At 36.0% G+C, this 18706-nt stretch overlaps 3 protein-coding genes across 3 annotated transcripts; all 3 read right to left on the reverse strand.

The window, feature by feature from the left end:
* Positions 1–1251: 1251 nt before the first annotated feature.
* ftr14l (finTRIM family, member 14-like) lies at positions 1252–4378 on the reverse strand. The gene is made up of 6 exons (XM_046866233.1): positions 3792–4378; positions 3497–3592; positions 3123–3356; positions 2864–3023; positions 2720–2779; positions 1252–2001 (listed from the first exon to the last, which is right to left on the reverse strand). The coding sequence occupies exons 1-6, from the start codon at positions 4206–4208 to the stop codon at positions 1478–1480; spliced, it is 1491 nt and encodes a 496-aa protein (XP_046722189.1). The 5' UTR covers positions 4209–4378; the 3' UTR covers positions 1252–1477.
* A 145-nt stretch (positions 4379–4523) lies between these two features.
* Positions 4524–9329, reverse strand: LOC124396855 (toll-like receptor 4). Its single transcript, XM_046866209.1, is given in 5 exon segments — positions 4524–4814; positions 4816–6486; positions 6488–6949; positions 7055–7221; positions 7361–9329. Coding segments are annotated over 5 exon segments (2484 nt in total). The 5' UTR covers positions 7481–9329; the 3' UTR covers positions 4524–4750.
* On the reverse strand, positions 7130–12025 carry LOC124396864 (toll-like receptor 4). The gene is given in 6 exon segments (XM_046866222.1): positions 7130–7221; positions 7361–7374; positions 9323–10734; positions 10737–11557; positions 11663–11829; positions 11912–12025. Coding segments are annotated over 4 exon segments (2466 nt in total). The 5' UTR covers positions 11996–12025; the 3' UTR covers positions 7130–7221; positions 7361–7374; positions 9323–9340.
* Positions 12026–18706: the final 6681 nt, after the last annotated feature.

Consider the following 18706-nt stretch of genomic DNA (forward strand, 5'->3'; position numbering starts at 1 on the left):
ATCTGTATCTCCGTGATTTTTTGGTTTGTTTATTTTTATTTGTTTAAATTACAATCATTTTAAAACACAAAAACATCCAACCTGTTTTTCAGGTAATAGTCGTTCACGATCAGGAAAAAAAATACACTTTCGTTTTTCTTTTTTTTTCCGTCTTATTTTGGGAAACTTGACTTGATGACACGGATAAATGACATACCTGTTCTTCACGTGCCACCAGGGGGACAACACGTGAAAAGCAGACTCGGATCACGTGACTGAAGACGAGCGTGCTCTATGCATATCATTTCGCTATGATTGCTGCTTTTGCACTTTTTTTTGCAACATCAAACCTACTATCAGAAATCTCAATGCACTTCCCTTCGACGTCTTGAGTTGCTGAAAGACTTAGATTATTTTATTGTTTCATAACAATAAATAAAAACCTGACCATTTTAACGTGTACACAAAAATATTATACTATGTACAGTGATATACAGAATTAGCTCGATCTGTGAATGACCTATACGTTTCCCTGCGCATGCGTCTGTTGTAATGTATTTTTATCTATTCTTTTTATACAATCACAAATTAGTCACATCTTTCATGCACGAGACTGAAAGTAAATGAGTTAAATAATTATTAAAGTTTTAGGATTAAGGTTCGTTTTAGCAGTGCTAAAACGCTTTTAGTCTTCCTTTCATAAATTATTACAAAACTGTAAGCCTCTCTATTGGTATAAACTTACAATTATAAACTTTCTTTAATACAACTTTAACATAATAACTTTAAAATAAAAATAAATTGAATTATTGTTACTAAAACGTTTTAGGAATTAGGAAATGTTCTTCTGTTTGTGCCTTATAGCATGCATATTTATAAATGTAGACCAAGATCTAAAAGGCCTTCTGGGACAACTGTAATTTGGAAATATTGCAGAAGGAGCTCAACAGGGTTGCCATGGTAGACTTGTAAATATTGAGATTGAATTTGTAAAGATGCTAAATAAACAATTCTGACTAATCCCCTTAGCCTGGAGCATGTCATTTGTTAGATTTATTTAGATTTCGGTTTCATAAAGTAAATTATGGGGATTTGATGCCTAATGCTTTGAGAAATTGTATGACAATACAAAATAAAATGACAAAAAATACCCAGTTAAAAATATACCCAGTTAGATTATCTTAAGAAATGGTTCACACAAAAATGTAAATGTCTGCATTGAGTCAAAGATCACATCAGAAATACATTTTATTTATTTGAACTTTATTTGGCTTTTACTGTCAATGACAAAGAGATTGAATAACACCATCTAGTGGTTCTTGTGTAATAGCTGTGGTGTCTTTTGTTTAGAATTTCTCTCTTTCACTTTAATATAGTACCAATAAAAGCAAGTAGTCAAACCTATGAGAGGATTTAAATAAGAATGCCCTTTGATTGAAAAGGAAATGCAGTAGTTTTCTAGAATATTACCTGTGCATTTAAATGTATAAATTCAATTTTACAGTATCCTTATTGTACTTCCATAACCCCAGACTCCAAACCCTGCATAGAGTGGCTGAGTGAATGAAGTATGTACTTTGTGGAGGAGAGTCATTGTGTCTGAGACACTATAAAATGCCAGTGTTGCAGCCTTGTGGTCTAAATACACTCCTATTTTTGAAGAAATAGGCAGTGGTATGGAGACACGCTTACTTTGGTGCATGAATGTGCACTTAGACTCGGAGCAGTACAGACTCCAGGATTGATCATTCCAGCCAAAGCTGCAAATATTGTCACTGCCCTTCCTTTTTATTTCTTTGTTAGTCACAGCTATGTCTACTTCTGTACCACTCCATTCAATCTCCCAGTAGTAACGGCTACCGGTCATACCCTCCCTGCACAGCACCTGCTGCCAGTAGTCAAATCTCTCTGGGTGTTCTGGATATGCGTTGGGTTCATTGCTCATCTGCACCACTTTGTTTCCCTTGGAAAGTTGTAGATTTGGGTGAGCTGTTAGTGGGTCCAGGAAAAGCTGACAGTAATCTGTACAGAAACCAGCACAGCAAGATAGTTCATATCAAATATGAAAAAAAATTGTGTACATGCATAAATGCATCACATGCATATGTTCAAACACAGTAAATGTTTTTCCATTCAAAATAATTGCTTACAACATGAACTTGGGTATATATTTTAGTTTCCTAACTTGCGTCACAGTTCAGTTTGCAGGCCTGGGTATTATGAACAACACACCCTTGTTTTTCCATATTGCATACAATTTGCATATTCAATCCAATCCAACTTGCATGCCATTTTGAACTACTACTAAACATAAATTTAAATCTTAGACAATTGTGCTACCTGACCTCAAGATGTAGGCTAACAAGAACATGGTTGTGTTAAAGATATTAGAAATCCAAGTCAGAAGGTCCTCATGTGGAATCCCAGCTTTTTAGTTTTAGACCGAGCAAGATCCATACCATTTAAGTGCTTCAGGGCTGAGCTTGTGCTCTGACCCCAGCTTCTTTAAAGCTTGTAAAATATTTGCACTATGCTTTTTTATTTGTTTCTGTCAATAAAAAGCTTTCTTCCTTTTTAACATGCATCTTTTCCCATTTTCTTTTCCCAAGACTTTAGAACCAGCAACCAACCGCGCAATCACTATATTTAACTAAACTATTTTTATTTCTGGTTTAATTTTAGATTTTCTTAGAACTGCTTCAGTATGCAAAACATTTAGAAGTTCACAAAAACATCTTACGCTGTAAAAATTCCTCCCTCTTTCTTGGTTCTAGGATCTGCAGAATTTGAACTTCTCTTGCTGTAAAAAAAAAGTGCAAATTCACAAATGTTTTATAATATAAATCAGGTACTCTTCCAAATCCATAAATTGTATTTTACCAACCTGCAGATGAGACCTTGTTCAGTTCTCCATTGCTTACATTTTCTATTTGCACCTTCAGCTCAGAGATGGTTTTCTTTACTTTATCAAAATAATAAAGTGGAGACAGTGTCACTTTGGATAAGTCCTCATATCCTGTGGGTGCAGAAAGAGACTCCCAGCTCTGTGGCCAGAATACAAAGTTTATTTTATGATTATGACTATTTTGATTATTATCGCACATATCTCACACAAAAATTATATATTGTTTTCCAATCCATACCTGTAAGAAATGTATATGATCTTCAGAATGAGAAAGTCTCTCCAGGTCATTGTGTTTCATCTTCAGTAATGTGATTTCCTCCTCTATTCGGCTCAGGTGTCTCTCAGCTTGAGTCATCAGAGCTGTTTCTTGGGCTCGGATCATCTCCTTGACATCAGTGTACCTCCTCTCTAAAGCTTGCATCAACTCTGTAAATATTCTTTCATTCTCCTCCAACACACTCTGAGATGAGTGCTGTAGAGAATTAGAAAAAGACTATTTAGGGGTAGTGAAGGTTAAAGACGTTAGTATGGTGGGAAAAAAGCAGTATACAGTAACACATATGGTGGAACAAAGTGGATTAGAAACTCCACTAGTTTCTAGTAAAGCCCTACCTTAAGAGCCTCTTTAGCCTGTAACAAATCTTGCCACTTCTTCACTCTCTCATCAATCTTGTGCTGAGAGGTCAGCAGTTTAGCACTAAGCTGTTTCTGCAGGAGTAAAAGAGATCTTATGTTTACTGGGCAACATCACCTAAGGATCACATGTGTCTTAATGATGTCTGTAAGCTAAGATGAAATAGATAACTTTTACAATATTTTCTAACACTAATATATTAAAAGTTATTAAGCTATATTTTCAATATGTAACAAAATAAGGATTGTTTTAATATTGCTGAAAAATATTAACCTGTTTCTCTGTTCTTTCAGATGCAGCTGAGACAATGTCATGTTTTTTATGTTCATCCATGATGCACAGAACACAAACGCACGTCTGATCCGAGCGGCAGTAGACCTCCAGTAGTTTGTCATGTTCAGCACAGATCTTTTCTTTTAGCTGCCCTGTTGCTGGCACCAACTTGTGCTTCATCAGTGCTGGGTATTCATAGTGAGCTTGCAGATGGGTCTCACAGAATGAGGTCAGGCATGTTAGACAGGACTTCACAGCCTTCATCTTTTTCGTCAGGCAGAAATCACAGAGTACATTTTGCTGGCTGTTCCGGCTGCTGGGTCTTGGGTTGCTGTATTTTCCATAGGACTCAGATCGCTGGGACTTTCCAAGAGAGCTGTGACGGCTCTGGTCTGCCACACTGCTACGTCGAGACATTTTGAGTCCTCAGTGAAAATGCACAGACAAACTCTCTGTGTGTGGTGTAGTTTCAATGAAACTGTGGTGTGACAGGTTTTAAATTAGAGAATGTGAACAATGAAGTATGTCTAGGGTAAACCAGTATGCCTTGTTGGAGTTCAAACCTAGAGGGTGTGTCATGATGAAACACAACTCAACCAAATGAATAGAGAAGGAACATCACAGTTGTAAATTTCCAAATTTAACTCCAAATACATTCAAAAGATTCTGGTTCTCAGTAAGGTCAACAAAGAGGTGCTTTTCATAAAAGCTGAAACTAAAGCAACTTTAGGCTGTACTTTTTCCTTTAGAAAACTTTATTTTCTTTCTTTCTTTTTTACAAGGAAAATGTCATCCAACTCATTAATGCAATAACTAATGACTGAGTAGGGATAATGATTGCATGACAAGAATGCATGTGTCATAGTCTTATAATAGTTTCTTTTTTAAAGTATGAAGTTTTAAAAAGGCTTAAAAATAAATGAAATCATTAAATATTTAACATTTTAGAATAAAGCCTACTATTTTCTTGTAATAACAGCTTTTCGAAGACGAATCCAGAATCTCATATTGTTTACTGGGTTTCCACTTTAGATACGTATTGTTTCTCAGGTGCTTATGAAGCCCGAACACCTTCTTTGACTTCTCTTCCTCCACATCTTCTAGAATGATGATGATGATGTTAGCATTGCCTTGCATTACTAGCCAAGACTGCGCCACCTCAAATTCAAAACGACACCAGGAACTCTCAATAAAATGTTTAGATACGACCACGATAATTTTATGGCTACCCATGATTCCTTCGTCTATAATGTTGGAGGTAATGGCCTTGCCAGCTTCAAAGTCCCGCACATGAAGACATAGCTGAATGGGTGGACACCCATTTTCCAGATTTTCCAGCAGTTCATCCATTACCCATGATTCATCTTTGCTGGAGTAGATAACAAACGCATCATAAGAAAATTCCTGCTGTCTGGTGACATTATAACCTCTGAGCAGGATATAGGCATATCGTAAATAAAACTGAAATTTGTAGGTCAAAACTGATACAAGAATGAGAAAAATGGCAGCACATACGCATAACACAATAGTCAGCCTTCTGATGTGTATACAGTCTTCAACATCAAAGTCAATAAGTCTAATTTTTGAATCTGACCACAGTGTTTTACATAAAACATTATTAGAATTAGGAAATAATTTTTTATGTTTTACAATCCACAAAATAAAATCTGTTTGGGTGCAAAAACAGCTGATTGGATTAGAGGTTATGTCAAAAACAGAAAGGTTCACTGGTAAGTTTTGAAGTGTACTAAGTTTGATAGCAGAAATACTATTTTGGTCCACAGCAAGATGCGTTAGACTTTGTAAATTGGGCTGTGTCAAAAAATCCAAAACCATCAGGTTGTTTTGACTAAGAAGTAGCTGGCGAAGCTTCTGTAGGTTTCGAAAAGCAATACAGGGTATTTGATCAATGCCACAATGTGACATGTCAAGAACCTCCAAAGCTGTAAGATTTTCAAATAAATCAGTCAGTGTAGTTCCCTGGAAAGTATTGCCTGCTATTTTTATTATCTTAATGCTTTGAAGCCCATGGAAAGCTAAGTAACTACTAAAAACAGTTCTAGTGTATGAAAGGTCTAAATATTTTAGATTTTTTAAATTTTGTAAGACTCCAGTTTGCCCAATTAGATCCAAAACTGTGTGATGGAAATCTAATTCCTCAACTAATTCAAGATTAAAAAATGGTTTTGCATTTAACCATATTTTTGCATTATGACTTAAATTGATGTGACGGATATTTGGCGCATTTCTGAAATACAAGGAACAGCACTCTTGTAATATCATTTGGTTTCTACTCAAGTCTACATGCTGAAGTTTGGGCATATCACTGAGACCATGAAATAATGCTGCCTTGTTATCAACCACCACCAGTTTTTCTAAAGAATGTACATGTGAAAGGTCTGGTATTACCGATAAATGTAGGCGGCCTACATATAGTTCTTTAAGTTGACGAAATGGAACATGTTCCATGACTGTCATACAACCACTTTTCAGAGTGACCTTTGTGGCATTGATCATACATCGAAATATGTGAAGTTTAAAAGGGGAACATTCTTTTTGGATATAATATATTTCTGTGAAACGTATCATGCACAAACCAGCAAGGTAATTCTCATCTAAAGTTGTTATCTGTCTAACTAGTCTGTAGTTTCCCATTATAACTTTATCGACATAAAGACCACTGAGAGCCATTCGTCATTGCATCAATTGAAACAAAAGCACTCCGAATATTAAGCTCTTTTAGGTAAATATCCTGAAATACTCCTGGTTCAATATGTAGTATTGGATTGCTGGAGAGTATTAGAGTGATATTACCCCTCATCTCTCGAAGAACAACTGTGTGGTTTACTTTTAAACTGGATATGTTGTTTGCATGCAGGTCCAGTACACGGAAGTCTTTAAAGTTGATCATGAATTGTGGAAGAGCAATGGTTTGAATTTTGTTAGTTCCAACTTTTAGTTCCTGAAGATTGGTTAGATTGCTGAACTGGGCATTTAAAGATAGCAGGCCAATGTCCACAAGAAGTAATCTCTGTAATTTGTGTAATGAGTTCAAGCTGTCAGGTGCTATATATGAAATGGGGTTTCCAGTAAGAATTAAAATAACCACATTCCTTACATTGTGGAAAGCATTATCAGCAATGTACTGGATCTGACATCTGAAAGGCCAAAATGAGCAAATATATTTATTATTTTATTGTTTATTAAAGTAATGTAAAGCAATAATGTATAACAATGATAATTACAAGTATAGAGCTTTATACCTTGTGAGATCCAGGACCTTCAAATCAAACAGTGGAGGAAACAGATGCTTTTGTAAAGAAGGCAGCATATTAAAACTGAAGTCCAGTGTCTGTACAGAGGAGGGAATATTGCGAGGTATGTGGGTGAGGTTCCTTCCTTCACACGAATAGTGTTGATCGTTTGTAATCTGTGTGCAAAAATTATTAATTAGGTAATACTTACTCTTAAGTACTTTACAGTCATAGACAAACAGACCAAATTATAAAATACAGTATTTACATTGACCAAAATTCTACAATATTAACTTTTACATACCTATTACATACCTTTTTGCAATCCTCTCCATTTCCAGTTTGGAAAAAAATGAAGAATATGAAAGGAAATATTCTTTCATTAACACAAAAGGCAGTCATATTATTAAGAGAGTACAAACTAAATCTTCCCATGACATCAAACTGAGTGTGAATGCCTGTTAAGGAAGTTCAGATCACATGTGAAATTACGTATTTGCTTTTAATTTTAAACAATGTCTACTAAAAAAAAGGATTTGCAAACACATGATGTTAGCAAAAAAAAGCTACTCATGAAATTCCCTTGTTAAATTAAATGAAGTATTGTCAATTTAACCATATACAGCTGTTACACTAAACAGTGGGGAAAAAAAGTTTTTCCAAGACCATGGTGCTATGTTAAAGGACACAATAATACAAGAGACAACACAACACATAGACTAAAAAAACCTTCATACAGGACTATATAAAGTGCATGTGTACAAATGTGTGCAAGCAATGAAAGAGATTACAATAATTAACAAAACCAGGACTGTAGGCACAATGAAAGAGTTGACCAATACACAGGTCTATTATAGTGTCTTCATGTATTAATAAGTCTGAGAGTTTGGGGGAAGAAACTGTTACATAGCCTGTCTGTAAGGGCTCAAATTCTGTAGTACATTCTGCCTGACAGAAGAAGTGTAAATATTTGTATTGCAAGTGTCTGGGGTCATCCACAATGCTGGTGGTTTTGCCGATGCATAATGTGGTGTAAATGTCCATGATAGAGGTAATAGAGACCTTGGTGATCTTTTCTACTGTCTACACCATTCATTGCAGGGTCTTACAATCAGAAATTATGTATTTTATTAAACCAGGCTGCTCCTCATGATGCTTCTAATAGTCTTTTTGTAAACTGTGGTAAGGATGGGGGTGGGAACTGTGCTCTCCTTAGCCTTCTCATAAAGTCGAGATGCTACTGGGTTTTATCTGCTTTTAAGAATCTTGTCTAAATAACTATTTAATGCACACAATATATTGATGCTGACTATATATGGCATTCAGATCAGCATATCAGTTATCTCTTGCTTTGTATAATTTACTCAATCTATTTTATGGAAATGTGGTTTGGATTCTGTGTAAGTCTATGGTTTAGAGTGATGTCAGAGCACATTATCAGAGATTATCCCCATTGTACCAAGTGTAGCATGCCAGTTCATGAGAGCATACCATTATGCAATGCTAGTGGACTTCCACAGTCTATTTCCTGGTGCCATGTGCTTTTGTTTTGAATCGTTTTGTCTCCATCCCTGTTCCATTATTGGTTCTTCTTTTTTGTTTATTCACAGGTGTTTCCACTTCTGTGTTTGGTAGTTTTTGTTTAAATACCTTTGTGTCTGTTTCATTTTTGCAAAGAATCTCATCTAGATGAACTGCGATTACCAAACACTTTCTGTTCAATGTTTCATGTCTCTTAGTCTGTATGCTGAATTTGGATTTATCTGCCTTTTGATTCAATAAAATTTTCTTAACCCAGCACTTGCATCCACCTAAGCTATTGTGTGTATTTGCTTACATGACACCTATTTTACTGTTATTTTGTTTGTACTGATTTGCATTATATAACATAGATTGTGCCCCTTTTTTTTAATTTCATATTCAATTTACTATGAAGTCACTTGTAGCCACTGACATATGAATGATTTTGTATCATCTAAAAAACCCAGTTAAGCACAATCATATTTATAGGACAAACCAGACAAAGGTTTTTTTTTTTTCCCAAAGGGGCAACTTCACAGAAATACACATTTGCACTTTGGCAATGTATATAAGTCAGTCTCATTTATTTTCTAAAAAGTAATTCCATACACAAAAGTAGATAAAACTGATGTTATCTTAATATTCCAGTGGATGATTAAGTTATATATTTTTTAATTTGCTTAGCAGAACACAAGCACAAAACATTTATTTTAGAATTTTTATTCTGTTTATAAGAAACTGACCACCTTTACTTACCAAGAACATTTGAAAAATTCATTTTTTTGTGATTACAGCTTTCCGAAGACGAATCCAGAATCTCATATTGTTTACTGGGTTTCCACTCCACTTTAGATACGTATTGTTTCTCAGGTGCTTATGAAGCCCGAACACCTTCTTTGACTTCTCTTCCTCCACATCTTCTAGAATGATGATGATGATGTTAGCATTGCCTTGCATTACTAGCCAAGACTGCGCCACCTCAAATTCAAAACGACACCAGGAACTCTCAATAAAGTGTTTAGATACGACCACGATAATTTTACGGCTACCCATGATTCCTTCTTCTATAATGTTGGAGGTAATGGCCTTGCCAGCTTCAAAGTCCCGCACATGAAGACATAGCTGAATGGGTGGACACCCATTTTCCAGATTTTCCACCAGTTCATCCATTACCCATGATTCATCTTTGCTGGAGTAGATAACAAACGCATCATAAGAAAATTCCTGCTGTCTGGTGACATTATAACCTCTGAGCAGGATATAGGCATATCGTAAATAAAACTGAAATTTGTAGGTCAAAACTGATACAAGAATGAGAAAAATGGCAGCACATATGCATAACACAATAGTCAGCCTTCTGATGTGTATACAGTCTTCAACATCAAAGTCAGTAACTCTAATAGGTAATGAGTCATGTGACAATATTTTACACGAAACGTTAGTTGAGTATTGTAGCAGATGTTGATGATTTAAAATCCAGGTAATAAAATCTATCTGGGAGCAGGAACATTCAATTGGATTAAAGGACAGATCAAGGTCTGAAAGATTTGTTGGTAGGTTTTGCAGAATATGAGGTGGTATACTAAAAATGCTATTTGCTCCTACATGTAATAATGTTAAACTTTTTAGATATGGATGTGTTACAAAGTCCAAAGCCATCAACTTGTTTTGACTGAGAAACAAATGACTTAGTCTAGAAAGACCCTGAAAAGCTCTCCAGTCAATGTTCTCAATACCACAATTTGATATTTGAAGAACTTCCAAAGTTGTGACATTTGTAAATATATAGCTTAATGCATCTTCCTGGAACTGGTTTCCTGATATCTTTAGCACGTTTAAACTTCTTAAATAACTAAAGGTCATGGTCCTCAAAAATGTACTCTGTGAGTATGATATGTCGAGATACTGTAAATGTTTGAGACTTTTAAAAAACCTAAATTGTGTACTTAGGAAACTTAATTTTGTGTACTGAATATCCAGAATCTCCATGGATTCAAGTCCAGAGAATGGATTTTTCATCAAATATATTACATGATTAAAGCTTAGGTTAAGGGTATGAATGTTTGGCATTCCTGTGAAATATCTTGAACAACAGTCAGACAATTCCAATTGGCTTGCACTTAGATCCACATGCTGAAGTTTAGGCATGTCACTCAGACCTTTAAAAATACTACATTGTGACTAATCACCACTAGTTTTTCTAGCAGATGTAGATGTGAAAGTTCCAGTGTCATTGGTAATTGATTTTTATATATGTACATTTCTTTCAGCTGATGGAATGAGACATGACGTAAAGCTCTAAAATAGCCTTCTTTCAGAGTTATTTTTGTGGCATTGACCATGCAATAGAAGATGTTATATTCAAAATCTGAATAGTCTTTTTGAAAAAAATATAATTCTTTAAAATTAATGAAACAGAGACCAGAAAGATAATCAGCATTTGATATCTTTCTGGCCTTGTCTACTTTGAAGCTTCCCATAGTAAGTTTATCAACATAAAGACCACTGAGAGCTTTTAATCCATTCCTCATTGCGTCATATGAAACAAAAGCACTCTGTATGTTAAGCTCTTTTAGATGAATATCCTGAAACACTCCTGGTTCAATATGTAGTATTGGATTGCTGGAGAGTATTAGAGTGATATTACCTCTCATCTCTCGAAGAACAACTGTGTGGTTTACTTTTAAACTGGATATGTTGTTTGCATGCAGGTCCAGTACACGGAAGTCTTTAAAGCTGATCATGAATTGTGGAAGAGCAATGGTTTGAATTTTGTTAGTTCCAACTTTTAGTTCCTGAAGATTGGTTAGATTGCTGAACTGGGCATTTAAAGACAGCAGGCCAATGTCCACAAGAAGTAATCTCTGTAATTTGTGTAATGAGTTCAAGCTGTCAGGTGCTATATATGAAATGGGGTTTCCAGTAAGAATTAAAATAACCACATTCCTTACATTGTGGAAAGCATCATCAGCAATGTACTGGATCTGACATCTGAAAGACCAAAATGAGCAAATATATTGATCACTTTATTGTTTATCAAAGTAAGGCAAAGCAATAATGTATAACAATGATAATTACACGTATAGAGCTCTATACCTTGTGAGATCCAGGACCTTCAAATCATACAGTGGAGGAAACAGATGCTTTTGTAAAGAAGGCAGCATATTAAAACTGAAGTCCAGTGTCTGTACAGAGGAGGGAATATTGCGAGGTATGTGGGTGAGGTTCCTTCCTTCACACGAATAGTGTTGATCGTTTATAACCTGTTTGAGTCAAAATTATTACAACTCACTGTATACATTAAACCAATTATCAAACTCTTACAGTGATTAATTTATAACATACCTTTGTGCACTCCTCTCCATTTCCATATTGTAAGAGAATGAAGAATATGAAGGGGAATATTCCATCCAAACAAAAGACAGTCATCTTATTATGAAAGTATGATCAATATCCAACAATGACATCAAACCAAGTGTGAAACTTGAACTGGGAGAAACATGAACTATGCACAGAATAGGGAACTAATCCATCCATAAATAAGAGACGTCATTTGTGAAATTACGTCCTTAAAAAAAAAATCCCAATTAAATTAATTATTTTTCAATAACTGTTTTTTTTGCTAATCTGGACAGCACTGCTTATTTCAGCAACACTGGGTTCAAGGCATGAGAATTCTCCCCTTCGCGAACTGTTCACACAGAATTGTATTCACATCCAAATTTAGCACCTGCTTGTATTTTGGACAGTGGGAGGAAAGCAGAGAACACAGAATATGGGTAGAACACACAAAACTCTCCACAAACAATAGCCTGAGCTCAGTATTGAACCCATGACCTGGAAGCTTTGATGCAGCAATCACACCAACATAGAATTTTAGCAGCAAGCAACATTTGAATTATCTAAGTGTGCATAAGCAATTCTCACTTCCTTTTCTTTTTTTAAAACAGGGTATTCCATATACAAAATGAAAGTTGGACTTGAGATGACCATTGTGTCTAGTTTTCCACACAAAGTCAACATTTTTGTGAAAACAATAATATACTGTCTCAAACCCAGTATATTTTAATTGTGTTTTACAATTTAATACTGTAAAGGATTTGCAGTAAATTGCATGGTCAATTATAACTTTACTTATATTTTAATAATTTTATATTAATATAGCTAGATAAATGTGCTGTCAGCTAATCTATGTACTAACGTATATAAAAACCAGACATTAAAGCCAGTTTGCTCTTCTCCAAACTGTAGCCACAAAATGGGAAGCACTTACCAATGCCTTTGTATGCTATAGCATAACCATTTCCCCTTTACTGGAACTGAACGACTAAAAGGTGTTTTCAGCATGACAAAGACCTGAAATTTTGACAAATTCTTGAAAACATGGATATGTGTGTGTCCCACAGAAAGCCCAGATCTCAGCCCCACTGAAGACTAATGGCATGAACTTGAACAATGAGTGTGCCAACATTATTCCTAATCCTCTTGTGGCTAAATGGGTTCAAATTCCCAAAGTCATGCTTCAAAATCTAGGGGAAAGTCTGGCCAGGAGGCTGTTAAAGCAAAGGGGAACCATGTAAATTGGAGGTTCAAACAGGAACATATGGTTGTAATTATCGGGCATTCACATATTTTTGGCCATACAGTGTATATCAGCATCCACAACATATAAGCATTTAAATTACTTATCTTTATTAATAAAAAAAAGTGCACCATATACAATAGCTGGGTGTCAAAATTTCTTCAGTTTAGTTCCAAGCATTAAAGAGATTTTTAGTTTACGTTTAGCTCATTGTCACTATTATAGTACAAGTACAGAGAAAATGAAATGTCTCTAATTAACTATAGTTATAATGATTAAAATTTGTGTTCACATTTCCACTGCTTTAACCATAGAGCAATACCTGCTAACCCTAAACCAGGAAATCAATCTTGTTAAATATAAAGTAGGCTTTTACCCCCTTTTGATTTCTTTTAAATTAATTATTGTTTAATTAATTTTGTTCTGCCTAATAGGTTTAGCCATTGGCAATTTTCTAGGCTAGGCTACATTCAATCTAATGTTATGGTGGCTGGCATTAGAAAAGTCTAATGTGAAGCAAAAAAATGTGTTATTTGACTAGTACATACAAAATTCTTAAAATAATTAAAACAATGTGTTATCTATAAAAACTCATTATATTTTTTTTTTTTAACTCAGAAATTCATAAAAAAATTTCAGGTATTTATTTACTTATTTACTCTTGTGAAATGGGATTATAATAATGAGTCTATAAGAAGAAGAATCTGTAAATTAATACTTTTGGAAGGAGAAATGGGTACAATGTCTTATATCCTTTAGCTTTTTATTAAAATAAAAACCACTTTTGCTCCATTTTGCCTCCCAGTGGATAAACAATGACCTGCTTTTGAATAATTTTAAATGAACTCCTTGTACTCAATGTGATGATGCATTTGAAATAATTAGGCTGTCTTTTTTCAACAGCATTCTTTACATTTGTTTCGATGGAGAGAGAGCGACTTTTAATGAGATAATTGTTAAGTGTTCTTTTGATAGGTTTATTCGAACTGTCATTATTAATAATATTAAAGCATGCCTTTAAAAACTTTATCCAGCTGCCTTAGAAAAACTTTTGCCAGGATTGTTTACATACAGTACTTCAGGAACTGCAACTGCAGAGTGCAAAATGCAAAATACAATGCATTACTTTGTGTGTAGTGAAAGAGCTGTAAACATTAATTCAGTACACACATGTCAAAAGCATTTAACAGAACAGATTAGAATGTTTATCTGCTTTGTTCTGGCCCACAGGCAAGTGACTTGCTTACTGTATGCATGAACTAGCATTATTATGAATGGTTCTTTGTGTTTTTCTCTTAATCTTAATCTCAATCTAAGGTCTCATAAATCAACTTAAATCACACATCAAATTGTACCTACAAATATGCCTACCTCAACAAAAAAACACTTGTATCGAACACTGTGTTAGAGACACGCCCCACCCCCAACCCCCCAGGAGTATCACCGGCTTACACTGCTAATTCTCACTTTTGTATTTGTCTAACAATGTGTGTTTTAGTTTTTGTTCAAATTTGTCATCCTCATCCTCCCATGTTTAGTAATCATTATAGTTTCTGTGGTCAGATCGCAAAGTAACTTGTTTTGTTTGCTGCATTTTATGTTCCTCGTTTCTTGTTTTTTCGTTTTTTCCGTTTCTTTCATGTTTCTCATCCTCAGTTTTGCCCTCTGTTTGATGTACAACCAAACAAACCAGATACGTCTGAAAGTAATATTCAGCTTGGTTCTGCTTGGGGAATGTTAGTCTGCTGTTTAATTGGCAGGGGATATTGCACAAGTTTTGTGTCGCTTGCCTGGGAGCGAAGCATGCTAGGTTGGTTCTTGAGGGAGCTGACTATGCAGATTGCGATCGCATGACAATGAACGCTCGCATGAATGCTCCGCTCCCAGAGAGCACTCTTTGAGAAGGGTGCTCCCGCTCCTCATGTTCTGCTCCCGCTCCTCATGTTCTGGCCCCGCTTTCGCCAATGCAAAGCTGCGTTCAAGGACCTGGGGCTTACATGTGGACCTCGAAAAGTGGTTGAGACGGCTCTGTCCCTTTCCCCTCCCTCACCTGCCAGGTCCAGTGAGCAATTGCAAGGTTTGGAAGCATGCCTTTCGATGGTTTCTTCCCTTTGCTTGGAAAATGATAATCTTCCCCTTTCTTCCTCTGAGAAAGGGAAGATGTAGGTCTGCATGCCCCCTGAGACTACCCCTTAGGCAGTCCTTTTTGAGAATCTCCTAGAGGTAGTGACCTGTGCTGTTGCCAAGCTTAAGATAGATTGGCCAGCCGATAAGCAGAAGACTCATCTGCCTAGTATGCTTTTCGAGAGCATTTTGCAACCCGTGACACTGCCTCTGAGCTGGGGCCTGCCCTTCTTCCCAGACCTGCACACAGAGGTGTCCAGGTCATGGGCTAGGCCTTGAACTGCACTTTACTGGGAGAGTGTGTCTGAGCCCCAAACACTGTCAGTAAGACTATTCCAAAGTTTAGGAGCTAAATGTGAGAATGCTCTACCACCTTTAGTAGACTTTGCTATTCTAGGAACTACTAGAAGTACGGAGTTTTGAGCTCTCAATCCGTGACGGATTGTAGCGTGTTAGAAGACTGGATGAATACGTGAAAACTAAACCATTTAGGGCTTTGTAGGTAAGTAGCAATATTCTGTAGTGGATTCAAAACTTAACAGGTAGTCAGTGTAGGGACGATAAGATTGTGGTTATATGATCCTATTTTCTCGACCTTGTGAGAACTCTGGCTGCCGCATTCTGGACAAACTGTAGCTTGTTTATTAATGATACAGGACATCCACCTAGTAATTCATTACAATAATCCAGTCTGGTGGTCATGAACGCATGGACGAGCTTCTCTGCATCAGATAAAGACAACATGTTCCTTAGCTTAGCAATATTTCTATGGTGGAAGAAGGCTATTTTTGTAATAAGGTTGATATGATTTAAAGACAAGTTGCTGTCTAAAATAACTCCCAGGTCTTTTACTGTTGAAATCAGCACATCCTTCTAAATGGTTAAAAACCCCATGGTTTAGGGTTAACTTCACATACATTTGGTTCATTAGGTGAGTCTTCTATGGATGAGGTTGTGGCTCTGTCATGGAATCACAACAGAAGTAGAAGTCAGTTAAACATAAAAAATATAGCTCTTCATGCCCATTTTATCAGAAATATTATTTATCAGAAATAATAAGGTATATACAGGAATTCACTGCTGTTTCAGGACCATAAATTACTATTATTCCCCCTACAGAAATAGAAGGTATTCCAGTTAAACATAAATTAACATATGTTGGTGTAGTAATCTGTAAGAATGAAAATTAAAGGAACCAGATAAGTATTTTTGAAAAATCTAATTGTGGTTAATGAGGGATATATGAATATTTGAGAAAGAGTTATTGTCAAAATTGGAAGGAATATCTAGATCTGTGTTAATTACTTTATTATTAGACATACCTATTTTATGGCTTTAACTGGAAAGAAGGCAAAGTATTAAAAGGAGTGTAGCTGTAATACTAAGGAGAATGTAAAACCTTTTTAAATGTTACTACACCTAAAACATTCTAAATTAAATGGCTAATAAAAAAAGATTTGAATGTCTGGATTGATTTTCCAAAAATATATTGAAAGTGTAATTTTTATGTTGAAAAAACCCTTCCAGCATGGAATTTATTATACAAGCAATTTCTTACCACACAGTTATTGCATTTTGAATAATAAAGACATACTATTTGAATATAAACCACAATTGGTCCAATGAGTGATCTAAGTGATCTAAGTAAGGCAGTTCATTATCTTGAATGGATACTTCTTGTTGTACTTCAGTTAAACTTTTAATATACCTATATGTTTTGTGGACTGGTAAAAGAAAGAATTTATTTTAAAACTGTATTTATTTTAAGATGATAAATATTATGTAAGATTATTTTGAAAATGTTTAGAAATTTGTCTTGATAGAAAACTGGAATGTGTGATAGACATTTGCATGTATGTGTTTTTTTTTTTTTTTAGAGTGACATTTTGAATTAAAGAACAATACATTAAACTTTTTAGTTTATTCGAAAAATACCATATACACAAGTATGCTTTTTGTAAACCAGATTTCTTACATTATGTGTTTTCTTTTCATGCTTAATATCCCTCAAACAGATTTTGTGGTAGAGCATTTTTGTATGTTTATTTCTGTAAGATTAGATTAATTGAAGAAATTAATAAATTGCATATAGGTTTATGTTCTATGGCAGTGCCTAAAGAATGTCTAATATATGTTTATCTCTTCCTGGTGTTTAGTCACTGCTCTTTTTATCATAGACATGTCATAGACTTAGCACACTCTTTAACTCCTGCAAGTTGGACACTGAGGAAGGAGAAATGGTTTTATACCGATTGGCCAGGCAGAGGGACCGAGCTGGGAAGGATGTGCTTCAAGTTAGAGCAATAAAAGATGGAGATGTAAATGTGTTGACTATAGAGAGTGTGTTGAGAAGATAGAGGGAGTATATTGAGCAGCTGATGAATGAGGAAAATGAGAAAGAGTGAAGGTTGGATGGTGTGGAGATGGTGAAGCAGGAAGGAGATAGAATAAGTAAGGAGGAATTGAGAGCAGTGATTAAGAGGATGAAGAGTGGAAAGTCGGTTTGACCAGATGACATACCAGTAGAAGCATGGAGATGTTTATGAGAGATGGCAGTGAAGTTTTTAACTGGATTGTTTAATAAGATTCTGGAAGGTGAGAGGATGCCTGAAGAATGCAGAAAGTTGGTGCTGGTACCGATCTTTAAGCATAAGGGAGATGTGCAGACCTGCAATAACTACAGGGGAATTAAGTTAATCTGTCACACCATTAAGTTATGGAAAAGAGTAGTGGAAGCCAGGCTGAGAGAAGAGGTGACCATCTGTGAGCAACAGTATGTTTTCATGCCGAGAAAGGGCACCACTGACGCATTATTTGCTTTGAGAATGTTGATGGAGAAGTATAGAGAAGGTCAGAAGGAGTAGCATTGTGGGTTTGTGGATTTAGAGAAAGCGTATGACAGGGTGACAAGAGAAGAGTTGTGGTATTGTATGAGGAAGTCAGGTGTGTCAGAGAAGTATGTGAGGGTGGTGCAGGACATGTATGAGGACAGTGTGACAGTGGTGAAGTGGGCAGTAGGAACACCACACTGGTTCAAGGATGATATTGTGATTTGTGCTGGGAGTAGGAGCAGGTTGAGAGGAGCCTGGAGAGGGGAAGGTATGCGCTGGAGAGAAGGGGAATGAAAATCAGTAGGAGTAAGACAGAGTACATGTGTGTGAATGAGAGGGAGGGCAGTGGAGTGGTGTGGTTGCAGGGAGAAGAGGTGGTGAAGGTGGAGGATTTCAGGTACCTGGGGTCAACAGTGCAAAGTAATGGAGAGTGTGTTAGAGAAGTGAAGAAAAGAGTGCAGACAGGGTGGAGTGGGTGGAGAAGAGTGGCAGGAGTGATTTGTGATAGAAGGGTATCTTCAAGTGTGAAAGGGAACGTTTATAGGACAGAGGTGAGACCTGTGATGTTGTATGGTTTAGAGCAGTGGTCCCCAACCCCCGGGC

Source organism: Silurus meridionalis, chromosome 2 (assembly GCF_014805685.1).
Source record: "Silurus meridionalis isolate SWU-2019-XX chromosome 2, ASM1480568v1, whole genome shotgun sequence".
Classification (NCBI taxonomy): Eukaryota; Metazoa; Chordata; class Actinopteri; order Siluriformes; family Siluridae; genus Silurus; species Silurus meridionalis.

Coding starts and splice junctions, on each gene's coding strand:
- ftr14l (XM_046866233.1), bottom strand. CDS start 4,208: ATGTCTCGACGTAGCAGTGTGGCAGACCAGAGCCGTCACAGCTCTCTT. Junction 3,593..3,791: donor CTGAAAGAACAGAGAAACAG/GTTAATATTTTT, acceptor TTACTCCTGCAG/AAACAGCTTAGTGCTAAACT. Junction 3,024..3,122: donor ATCATATACATTTCTTACAG/GTATGGATTGGA, acceptor TTCTGGCCACAG/AGCTGGGAGTCTCTTTCTGC.